Genomic DNA, 12,860 nt, shown 5'->3' with positions numbered 1-12,860 from the left:
GCCGCTCGCGGGCCCTTGCGAGGCGCCGCTGCCCCGCTCCTGCCGCTTTTTGGGGGCGGCTGGCGCCGCGGCGCTACCCCCTGCCCCGTGAATTCTCCTCACAGGGTGGGTGTGAGGAGCGGGGGCTGCGGCGGCCCCCTGCTCCCGGGCGTTCCAGCCCCGCCGGCGGTGGATGCGCCCGGGAGGAGCCGCCGAGCCCGCCCAGCCCTTTCAGGGACGCGGGGAGCCGCGATGACTTGACGCCGGGCCGACGGCGTGCAGTGCCGTGCCATGGAAGGGATGACACGCTTCGTGGTGGCCTCGGCGGCCGCGGCGCGCTGGCGGCCGGCGCTGCCCGCCCTGCTGCCGCTGCTGCTCGCCGTGCCGGCGCTGCGGGGCTCGCCCGCCGCAGGTAAGGGAACAAAGGGGGCCGGCCGGGCCGCTGCAGGTGTGCCGGGACGGGCCGTGAGGGACGGGGGAGGAGGGCGGTTGGCTGCCGTTGCGGGCGCCCGTTGGCGGGCGCGTGCGGGGGGCGGCAGCGCCGGTAACAATGCGGCGGTGCCGGCGGGCGGGGGCCGCCTCCACGCGCGGCGCGGCCGGGGAGCTCCGCCAGAAAAGGCGCGCATTGTCTGCGGCCCAGCGGCGTGTCCGCTCCCGGCGTGGCGCCGTGGGCAGCCCGCAGATGCGGTTTGGGGAGGGGAGGTGTCGGTGGCAGCTCTGTTCTAGAGCTCATGGGGGGAACCCCGGTGTTTGGGGCGTGAGCGGTGGCCTCTGCTAGCCCGGCGTTGTGGGGTCCCAGCGCCCGCTCCTCTCTCCCCTGCCCTGGGGTGTTTGGGGGTGCCGGCACCTGCGGGGTGCAGGGCAGCCCCGTTTCTCCATCCCCTTTCCAGTTAGGAAGCATCAGAGACCCGCGGAACGTGTTACTGCCCGGGCACAGCCGTGGTACGGCTTGTGCGTGGAGAGAACTGCTCGGGCTTCATAGGGTGGTGTGTTCAGTAGATATTTTAAAAGAGCCAGAAATCAGCGACCCCCTTTTTTCTCTCTTTTTTCCTCTAGTGGCTCTAGACATCGGAATTAGTCTGTAGTTAAGCAGACAGTTTAATCACAAAGACGTCTCATTTGGTTCTGCTCCCATAGCACCTCTTGGTTCATCTTTAATACTTTTTTCTTTTTTTTTTTTTTTTAAAAAAAGCAAAAACTAACATTTCATAGAAAGGGACAATTTGCTGTGACTGTAGGTTTTCATTTTGGTAGGTAACAGGTATAAAGTAATACGTTTTTATCAATAAGTTGCTGATAAGTGATAAGAACCTGCATTAACCTATTCAATTAAGTGGACCAGCTAGTGTTGACTCTTTTTATTTAAACACGAGAATTGTGGTGATTATTGTTGGGTGCCTAAGAAGCCTTGGTGTTATAAAACGTGCTTATCTCTTTAATAGTACTTTATTTCCACTTCAGAAAGTAGTTCGTGTTTTGGGGGTGGCTGCTTAGCTTTTCAGGGAAGTTACGCTCTGCTCCGGCTGTCTTTGTAGCCAACAGGAGATGTTCTGTTTCCAGCCCATGTGAAAGTTGATAATTTCTAGTAAATTTCAGAGTAAATTTCTAGTAAATTTTCTTAAATAAAGCTGGCTTTGTGTACAAATACGAGGAGACAAAGCAGTAGGTTTGTAAGTTGGAGATTTGCTTGGGTTTTTTTGCCTCCTTGAGGTTAGTAGAATGGCTGGGATTTTGTGTTTTTTTTTTTTCTAGATTTTCATAGTAAGCAAGTGAAGGCTTTTGTTTAACTGTTTGTCTAATACTTAGTAGTTCTCAATTAAACAACGCTGTGGATTTCTGTAAACTTTTGTGGCGATTGCTGTGCATCCTTGTGTAACTTACAAACAGCAGTAGAAATATTATGTAACTTACCCAGTGCTTGGGCTGTTGGAAGAGAGCACTCAGAGACAACAGATCTTGCCCAAAGCGATGCTTTCCTGCTCGGTGTAGAGCAGGAGCCTTCAAGCTGTTTTGATTTGCGAGTCATCTACGTTTTCTCTTTCCTCTGGGCATGTGAATCATGTACAATGAACTTCAGAATACTAAGAGCAAACTTGCTTTTCAGAGGAGGCTTTTCATAGACACCTTAGAAGTGGTCCATTGATCGCAGAGATTTTTAAAGACTGCAGGTTGCAAAGAACAAGAATATTTTGTTCCTTTTTGATTAAGGTGAAATGCTTTATTAGCAAGCACAACAGGAGTCAGATTTCTCTGTCTAAGGCCCATAATGTTTAAACAGTTAGGACACAGCCTTTATCCTAATCTTTTCTTTAGCCTTGAAATGTTTTGATGGTATAATGGATGGTGTGAAACAGAAGAGATGCATACTGGTCATATGCAGTAGGCTTGGACAACATTCACTTAATTGCTCAACAGATTTACAACTCCCTGAGCATCTCTCTTGGGTGCAGTTCATTTGCTTTTCAATGCCATTTGGTCTTGCCCAGCTTAGGAACAGCAAAAGCAAACTCCTACAGCTCTGAGTTATGCAGAAGAGGCATACAGTAAGAGTGGAATGGCTGTTAGAGCCACTTGCTTGCAGTTGAAATAGCAAAGTGAATGTCAGTACTTAAGAAAATTAAGTAGTAAATCAACTTGGATTTTGGAATGTTTGATCCAGCTCCCACTGGAGTCACATGCTGCTGAATCAGGGCTTCACCTTCCACAATTAAGCAGACGCTGAACTCTCAGCATGTGGATAGGCTGCTAGTGTGCTAAAGGTAGGTATGCATTTGAGCACCTATGTGAACTATGGCTTTGGTCAGGCTCTGTGAGTGTCTTACTGCTCAGCCCAGGCTGTGTTTTTGCTTTTGTTCCATTGCACAATCTGAGCAACTCCTGCACTGACAATCGGGAGGATTTATCTTGTCTTGCTGCGCTGTTTTCATGGGAGAGAGGAGAGCTCTGTGCTAGACTCAGAAAAGTCTGTGGTGAGTCTCCTCGGAGACTCAAGGACCAAAGACAAGTTATGGAGGTCAGGCGAGGAATCAGATGTAGCTGCCTTATGGGACAGATGCAGGATATTGTTTATTCAACTTAATTGCATGAGTGTGTTGCAGACACTTGAGTTGGCATCATGTCTCTTGTGGCCAGTTCAGCTTGTCAAGCTTGCTTCCAGTTCATTTTCGTGGAAGGCCCATATGGTTGGAGGATTCCCTTTAAGGCTGCTTTCTATGCTGTACTTGCTTTATTTATGTCAGCCTCGTGTCTACAAGTTACACTTGTAGTCTTGCCAGAGGAAATGTGTTTTTTGTTTGCATGTTCTTTCAAGAAGTTAGAATGCTAAACAAGCTAGTGGACAGTGCAGCTTTTTGTTCAGTTGTGTCTGTTTTGTGAGTGACATTTATTTTCTGTGAAGCAAGATCTTAGACTTCTCAGGCAGGGCTGGGACTTGAAATATAGCATGCCTTAAACAAAGTAGGCTTTAACAGCTTTGACCTATCTTGGGTAATAGATTTCAGGAACTGGACACATTAAAGAGCAGTGATTCTTCCTGCAGCACAAATCTTTTCTGAGAGGTCTTGGGAAGCTGATGATTGTGGTAAGTGGCAGGTTCTGACAACCCAGCTCTTATGTCTCAATTCAGAATGTGTGTGTGTGTGTGAGTTGCTAGGGAGAGAAGTGAAGCAGATTAGGATTCTTAATAATACAGTCTCACTTCGGCTGGGCGAGACATGGCTTTCCTTCATGTGAAAGTAAATCTGTTTATGGATGGTGTCCTAAACTACCAGTGAGTCTCCAGCCTGGCCCATTGTGGCATACAGTATGAATAACGCTAATTGCGTAAGAGTTATTATGGATGATGTCCTTAACTACTAGTTTGTCTCCAGCCTGGCCTGTTGTGGCATACAGTATGAATAACACTAATTGCATAAGAGTTGTTAAGTGGAGTGTGTTGCGGGAACCTATGTATAAGTAAAAAGCCATGAGGAAATAGCACAACTTATCTTTTAAATTTTGTTTTAGAACCCCAAAGTTAAGTAAAATGGTAGCATTAAATGAACAATGCAGACTTAATTTCTTTTTTGACTCATGTGTAAGAATCACATTTTCACAGAGTCCTTGTCAGTACTGCCAGTTTTTCACTGTGGAGTTGCATGATATGATTTTTTTTTTTTGATGCCTTTAAAAGTCATGTATTCCTGTGCTTTTCTTTAGTGGTTGCTGAACACACATGAGCTCAATAACAAATTTGATTGACACTCCCTGTATGTGCTGTGTTTTCAGCTGTTGATATTATTGGAGACAGCTGTTTTGGAAGACTAAGGGAAAACCTTTCATCAGAGCAATGGATTAGTGATGTCTTCTTCCTAATGCATGAGATGGGGAAAAGATACAACTGACCATCAGTAGTCACATCACTGATTACATTAGTGTAACTAATTGTAAAACGTACAGAATAAATACTGGAAAATGGTAGACTGGGCTGATTGTGCTAGCTCTTATTAAAACTGTAAAATGTTATAAGATGCTTGTAAGAAAAATTACTGCTTTGCAGCAGAGTTGAGAATAAACAACCAATTCAATTGAAATTTTATAAATTGTGCATTTTGCTGTGGGCTGAAGCTTTTTTTTCTATGCAAAATGTCAGTTGAAAGAGTTCAGCTACTTCTGATGTTGAGGCAAGAGGAAAACAATGGTTTCTGCTTTGCGTTCTGCCAGCTTCTTTTCTGAACAACTTTAATACCCTTATGCTTTGGAGCATGCAGTTAAACTTTGGCAGATTGTGTCTACTCTGAAGGGGATGTTTTCTCTGCTGCTGCTTTGAAAGTGGTTTTTTTCAAAAGCTTGTAACAACTGAATTTAGGCACACATGGCTGCGATAGAGATGATGCATTTTTTTTTGTCTGCTAAAACTTGGATATAGCCCATTCTCATGAAACCTCACCTACCTATTAATACTGACCAGGGGGTGTATGTGCCATCTGGGCAAAGGTACTAAGCATGCTTCCCATAGCTCAAAATGATACGTGAAAGATTGGACTTCCCTGTGAAAGTCATTCTAAACTATTCCAAAATTGGGATGGGATTGAGCTTTAGGACTGAGAACTGGCCTCCTGCCTGCCTTGTGTTTAAGGATGTGTCTGTGCTATGTAATGGAGTGCTTTATTTTCTTTGGGGGAACTTGGGCATCTACCTTGTGGTGCAGTGTTTTCTGGTGGTGCTAGGTTGCATTAGGCCCAAGACAGAAAACAGAAGGCTTTAAGAAGGAGCCAGCGTGGAACTTGGGTTTAGTTAAGCAGCAGGAGTAAGAGAAGGGTTTACCGATCTTTTCTGGTCACTGTTCTGCTCATTGACGAGATGTGTGCAGAGACCTGGGAGTTGTGAGAGTAGGAGGGGAAGACACACACATTGCAAGAGGGTTTGTGAGATGAAAGAAACTGGAACTGGCAGGGCACAAAGACTAGGAGGCAAGACATTAGGTCAGGAGTGGGAAATAGGTCTGTGGATGAGGGAAACTGCAATGCAGAAATTAATCCTAGAAGAAGTAAGGAGTGCAGCCTGGTAGTAGGTTGAGCATGCTGGAAAACACAGATGGACTCAGTTTAAAAAAGGGAAAATAAACCTCCAAAAATGGTGCTGAAAGGAGGAATCTTAATAGGGGACTGAATAAGACTGGAAGATACGTGGCTGAAAGCATCAAGCTTGGAATTTAGGAGCAGAGAAGCGTGTGCCCAGTGTTCTGGGACACTTCCTCCAAAATTTTACCGGGCCTTCAGAGTATTGGCCTTTTCCTCCTCTCAGTCAGGAGCATGGTAATCTGCTGCTACTCCTTGGACATTTTGTGAATGTGCATGTTCCAGCCTTGTGACAGAAGTGTTTTTTAGCATTTGTTTTAAAAACTGGAAAATTTCCTCCACAGAAATTTTAGCTGCATATGAAGACGGCAAAGACAAAAATCTGCAAGTTGGAAATATTGACATTATAATAACCTGTGCAATTTTAAACTACTTCTGTGCCTGTAAGTTGTGGTACAACTATGCTCACATGATCACAAAGTGTATATCCATGTAGATAATATTTATAGCTATCTAGGCATCTGCACATAAATATCTGTACATACACATACCTACATGCAGACAGGACTCATGTTGCATTCAGTGTACAAAACTGATCCTGCTCTGAGGAGAAATAAGTGTTGAATAGCAAATGAAAAAGTTATCTATAGGACTCTTGTTCCTTCTGTAGCAGATGTTTGAAGGTGTGAAATGAATGAGGTGAGGGACAGGGAAGTTTGAATAAAGGTTTCACTGTTAATGTAATTAAAGCTGTCCTAGACAATTGAATTGTGTTGCTGTTGCAGAGTTTCAGTGATGTGAGCAAGTTGCTTAAACCAAGCTTCCTGCAGGTGGTCACTAGCTGTGTGTTCCTCATTTACTGGATGTGAGACCTCTGGGATCTGTGTTGCAGAAATGTTGAGTGCTTGCAGCTGCCAAAGAAGTCAAGGGGAGTTGTTCTTGAATAGATGTTGTGTCTGTCATTCTAAATACTCATTAATGTTTCAAATTAGGCACTTGGAATTTTATCTTGTCTCTTAGTTTCACCGTTTGTAAAATGTAATTTCTTAGATGCAACTTCTTGTTTGATTTTCAAAATAGTATGAAATGTTCAGATGCAATGGGAGCACAAAAGAAAAGTTCATCAGAAAGCCAAAGAATTTTATCTTTAGAAGAGTAAAGATCCAGTGGGTGATAAACCAGTTCACCAAACTTGAACGCACAAGAAAGAGGTGTAAGAAATAAAGTATGTGTAAGCAAATAGAAAGTAACACGTGGTGGTGTAGTGATATGCATTTAACGTATTAAGACTTTTTAGTGAGAGTTAACTACTGTTACAGATGGGAAGATGTACTATGCTGTATCTAAGTGTAGTAGGGTTTTGTTTATTTTTTTTTAAATCACATCTTCATAAAAGAACTTGTTTATGGTTGCTGATGTTTGTTGCTCACTTTCAGTTTTAGCAATTTCAGCCTACATCCTCTACCTGCTTGTTCTTCATGCACAAACTATTTTCTTATCCTTTTAGTTCTCTTCCCTTCTCCCCTCTGATTTAGAGAGGCTTCACTTCTATGAATCAGTTCCATGTATACAATTGTGAATTAGCTTTAGCTGTCTGGTCTCGTGGTTTGAAATAAAGGTAAGAGGCTAAAATTCACCAGCAGGTAAGAGGAGGAGGAGGAGGGAGGAGTACTGGAAACAAAAGAAGGGCCTGAAAATCCAGATGTTTTTCAATAAGGGAAGTGCATAATAGTATCATACTGAAGGGGCTGAAAACCTGCACATCTATAGCATGGAGAATAGGCAGTGCAACAGTGCTGTATGAAGGGATCTGGTGTTTATTGTGGATCACAAACAGAATGTGATTGAACAAGATCACAGTGTTGCTGGATCTCATAAACACATGGGTTATGGTCTTTGGCATATCCTGTGTAACAACTCATTCCTTCTCTTCAGTGGCAGAAGAGCTTCAGCTGGAATGCTTTATCTAGTATGGGACCTTGTCTGTCAAGGAGGAGACAGGCTACTGGAGAGAGTTCAGATAACAAAAGTATTTGGGTTGGCTAATTTAGAACAAAAAAACAGGCAGACATGACTTTATTCAAACATATAAAAGATATATACAAAGAGAAGTGTAATAAGTGTTTATGCTGAGTGAGAAAAGAAGTGAAAGACCTGAATTGCAGTGAACAAGACAGATTTTCTAACTGCTGATCTTTCTAATAGTGGCGATAATGAAACCCTGAAATACATGGTTTGGGGCAATAATGTAATCTGTCACCAGAGTTGTAAGAACAGCTTGTATAATGATCTAACAGAAGTGGATTGCAACAGCGATTCTACAGTGGTGTAGAAGGATGGAGTAGATGACCTCTTGAAATATTTTGCAATTCTGTTTTTGTGAGATTCTACAAATAGTGTAATTTACATGCCGACGTGCAACATTGAGGCCAATATCTCTTCATTACTGAAAACTTTGGTGTACTGTTCAAGTGAAGAAACAATCTGTGGTTGTATAGTTAAATACTGTGTCATAGTGTCTATGCAGAGAAAAGCTGAATTAGGATTTCATAGGTGGCCTTACTAATGACACTTCCTAACTTTTGAATGATTGTTTTTAGGCTTAACAGTTCTGTAAGGTTTCAAAGAATGTGTTATAATCCTTGCTATAGTGACTTTATTCTTAGTGATAATGGGCAGGAGAAACACACTAATTTTTTTAAGTTAGTGCAAGTTCAGTTTCTTAAGCATTTTATACTACAGCATAGATTGTCACTGACAGGACAGGTACAAGTAAATGGTGTGGATGTGATTCTGCATGTCTTCTCTTTATTCATCAACTGAACTATTAGCATTTGTATATCTAACAGGTGGGATGGAAGGAGAGCCAGTAATTGGTGCTCAAAACACTTTATTAATAATTTCTGTGAAATGCATAGTTGGGCAAGGTGGGAACTTGTTCATCTTGGCACAGAATTTAGGATTTACCCTTGCCCTTAGGGGTAGGCTTAGTTGAGAAATGCTGTGGTAAGAAGAGGGCTGCTTGATGTTGGCAAGTTTGAGGTTTTCATGGCTCCCCCATATCTATCACTTGAGCATCCTCACTTTAGAGCTTGTCCTAGAACTACGCAGAAGAAATGGAGGCATTTAGATAGGGCATTTTCTAAAGGGGGTGACTGGGCTCAGTTTTAATAGAAAACTGTCAGGCGCCTGTTAAAATACATTTGATAACTGTCAATGCACCTGAAAATAAATGCTCCCATGGGATAGGAAGACAATGCAGGCAAAGATGATTTTTCCTTACTTACATAGGTTCCCACAACACACTCTACTTCTCCTTAGTACTGATACACTTTACAATTTTTGCTTTCAGCCTATTTCTTTTTAATTTGCACCATTTGGGACTGAATTTCCTGTTGAGTGTTTTTATAGTGAATAAGAAAATCAAACTGGTATGATTCCTTGTGTAAGAAGAAGGTCTCTTCTTGTTTGCTCTCCAGCCAGTAGTGTATGGAACTAGTTTGTGGGTACTCTCTAAGTAAAAGTTCTTTCCTCATCTAAAGGTAATTTTCTGATACTGCAAGGTGGTGCAGGGACTGTTTATTCCCCTTCTAGTTGGGTGTGAGCTAGATCAGATGTTGAGCCTGTCTCACCTTTTCCTGTGGCCCATAATTCTATTGTAAATGAATTCCACCTCATGTATGCAGATTGCAGTGAGTACTGCTCAACCACAAAGCCACAATGATTTAGTTAAGCATTATTTGGAGACAAAGCTCCAAGCATTTATGTAGGAGACCCCTCTGGGCTAATATCAGGTTAGTTTTTGAATAGGAAAAAGAGGGTTGTTCTATCAGCTACACTGGATTCTGATTAGGTAACTTCTCCAGTGGATGTCTGTATTTAAAACTGGAGCTACTGCTGAATTGGGACTAACTTGTGTGATATATTGGGATAGAAATTGCATGTCACAGAAAAAAATCCTGATCTAGAGCAGAAGTCTGGTTTGAAGATGTTTTCAATTAGAAGCTGACAGTGACCTTACTTCCTGTCCTTATGCTGAAAGATGAAACAAATTTGGGCTTCCAGCCACTGACATTCAGTTTTTAGAAGATGCAATTTGTTCCACTCTGAAAGAATAAAAAAAAAGTTTTTTCTTTGTCTTTCCAGAGTGATTGTGCTTTTTATAGTAACTTGGTTAAAAAAAAAAATTACGTAAATGCTTATCAACAGAGTAATCAAGGTTTTGTCAAGAAATATTTTATCTAGTATTAGTACAAGCAAGAAAGTTTCAAGGAAATTGTTTCTGTGAGTAGTTACTTTGCTGCTTCTACCACAGTCAGGTTCTTAAAACTGTAAAAATTGTCAGAAGGATTAGGATAGCTGAGGAATGTGAAATGAATGTAAATCCATTTTGCTTCTTTTTAAATTGACTGGATTCCAAGTAGACAGTGTCACTTGAAAGTATAATCTTAAAATCCTGGGAGCATTACAAACTTACTTAGAAACAAAACCGAACATAGTTTCTGTACTGGAGTATTAGTTCTTCTGATTCTTTAGTATTTAATGTTGCTATTTACTGTGTGTGAAGTTTGTTAAGCACTGAGGTCAGGTGAAGATAGTTCTAGAAATCTTAAAAAGGTTCTTTCAGATTTACTAAAATAGCACTCAAATTAGTTGTTTTGTTATGTATTTTTTGAATGAGCCAAAACCCATCATTAAAACACGCTACTGATGTGTGTGGTTGCACTGACAGTTTAGAATGGTTGTATTATTTGGAAATAAAATACACCCTTGGAGAACAGAATGCAACCTTATGTTGTATCGTGTATTCAATGCAAACATCCATGTCATTTAGGTAAGATCAGAAATATTCTGCGGTACTTTCCCTCATTCCTAAATATTATCAACATCTAAAACTTGTTCTCTGTAAGTATGATGTTAAATAGCTTTCTAGATATTTTTAAAAGCAGAAAAATATATATATTTTACAGCTTCCAACTGCAGGTGCAAGAGTTAATGCTTTATGAATACAAGTATTTTGATTTGAGTGAATACTTCAAGCTCCTATTTCCATTTTTCGTACATCAGAAGTTACATTTCTAATGAGTTAGTGGACTTGGGTTTTATGAAGATGTATTTTGAGATTTCTTGATTTTAGTTTTGAGAGAGTTGGAAAGAAACCTGAGAATTTTACTAGTAGAGTTAAATTAATGAATTAATTCAAATGATAGGTATTGGAATTCTTCTGCGTGTTCAAGATCAATCCTTGTGGATTGAATTGTTTGGAGGAGGACAGGTGAAAAGCACAGGTGCATGTTAAATATAGTTTGTCATATAGGCAGTCAAAGCAACCACCCAAAACAGCAGGTGTTTGTTGAGCATGCATATAAGCTTAGGCATGTACCACTGGTTTGTGCTTATAATGCGTTAATATGTGTATGTTTGGGGGTCTTGTGTTTTTTTTTCTTTTTTTCCTCCCCTTGGGAGATGAGAGAGTTTTAAATGAGACTTGTTTATTTTCATGATTGAAGAATGCATAGAAGGTTGAAGACCATCTGTGCAGGCTTGGCTGCTTAAACTCACCCAGTTTAATTGGGACCTCTGCCTCAAGTTCTCTTTCTGTTGTGCTCACCTTAGGAGCGACATCATTCAGAGCAACCTGATAGCAGTTTAGTCTGGTAATTCTACAATGCCTTCGTTAAGTATTTCTTTTAATGTAATGTAAAGGAGCATGAATATAGTCTGTCAGCAGGAAAGAAGTACGATAGGGAGCTATGGGAAGTTTCCAAGATGGAGAACCCGAATGATCAAAGCTCTCATTAGACAAGCAATCTTTATAACCTACAGGTTTTTTTATTGTACTAGCTTTCGTACAGTTGATCTTGCCTGGAAACTTTGTAAGGTCATAAGCTCGTTGATGCTTTCTGAAATGTTGCCACAGTGTAAGAGAAGTAGCATTACTGCATCCTTTCTAACCTCTGGGGCTGGATTCCTTGCCACTTTAAATATGTTGAAGGTAAAACTGTTAAGTGGAGGCAAGAATTTCATCCTGTGTCTGCAGGCCTAAAGAATTTAGAGCTGCTAAATTGCAGCTCTATTATCTCAAACTAGGTGGGAAAGTATTGAAATAGGAGTTCTGTTTGAAAACTACATATTTAAAAAGAATGTTAGGGTTTTTTTTCTGATTTGCTTTCATGAAAGAATATACAAGACAAGTAAATCAAAGCTGATGAGATGATATTAACAATAAATGTCTCCTGTGTCTCACAATTAAACTCCTGTTCATAGTCTTTTGGGGGAACAAGTTTGTTTTTTCTCAATGTGCAGGATTATTTTTTTTTTTGAGAAGTTGAAAAGAACATGGTAAGTATAAAATTTTTTTATTAAACACTTGTGTTCATGCAGAAATTGTTCAGTGGCTGTGTAATTGAGATAGAGTAGCATGACTTGTGATGATGTAGTCTCTGACAGTCGTATCAACAGCCTGTTTTCCATCCAAAAAATCTTGCAGACCTCCTCATAGCATTCTCTGTTGGTGTTTATGGAAAATGACATGTTTCTAAATAAAAATCATGCTTTGGTAAATGGGCTGTTCATGAAGCAATCAATTTCTATTTTAAACAAGTAAACCCACCAGATTCTCCTCTGTTTTTACACATTACAGCAGGTATTACATATATTGAATCAGAAGACACAACAATAATAGAGTGAAAGCTAGTCTTTTGAGCTGAGCCTTGTTTCGTATCAATGTTTATGTTGTTTATCTGGACTGTTGTATTGCCATGTTGTAATACCTATTCAAATAGAGGCACAAGACCAAGAGATTACAGTTCACAACCGTGGTAACATGGTTTCTTTTATCCAGTGTAGTAAACTTCAAATTCCTTTCTTCCTTTTTCTTTTTTTTTTTTTCCCCTCTTGGAAGAAAATCCTTTTATGGGATTTTTTTTTTTTTTTTTTTTTTTTAACAAATGTATCAACATCCCCTTCTGTGCTTTCCCCAATGCTCCCCTTATTTTCCCCCACATATTCTAGCCTTTTTGCTATTTCTCTGTCTTGGAGTGAAAGTCGCAGGGAGTTCCATCTTACCTCCTACTGCAAACCAGAAAAAAAAATGATGCGATTCCAGCTTTTTTTGGCTTTGCACTCTGTATACTTCTTCCAAGCTCTTAAGGAGGAGTAGAACTTGTTAGGCATGGGTGGGGCTTTTTCCCTTGTTGGGGAAAGGAAGACTTGGAAAAAGGGGAGGAGGAAGAAAGCAGGAGTTGAGCCTCTTGCCAGATGTGAATGATTTTCCCCGCTTACTAAGCTGTGGCTCTGTTATTCCACGCAGGGGAAAATTCG

At 41.0% G+C, this 12,860-nt stretch overlaps 1 protein-coding gene across 1 annotated transcript in view; it reads left to right on the top strand.

Moving 5' to 3' along the window:
- Nucleotides 1-270: 270 nt before the first annotated feature.
- The window catches only part of KIAA1549 (KIAA1549 ortholog), a 148,326-nt gene continuing 135,736 nt past the window's right edge, over nucleotides 271-12,860 (top strand). Inside the window, exon 1 of the mRNA XM_074168721.1 lies at nucleotides 271-391. Coding sequence (XP_074024822.1) covers nucleotides 271-391 — 121 coding nt within the window. The remainder of the gene's footprint in view (nucleotides 392-12,860) is intronic.

This window comes from Numenius arquata, chromosome 2, assembly GCF_964106895.1.
Source record: "Numenius arquata chromosome 2, bNumArq3.hap1.1, whole genome shotgun sequence".
NCBI lineage: Eukaryota > Metazoa > Chordata > Aves > Charadriiformes > Scolopacidae > Numenius > Numenius arquata.
Note: the sequence above shows the minus strand (reverse complement) of the source record. Positions and strands in the feature narration are given on the sequence as shown.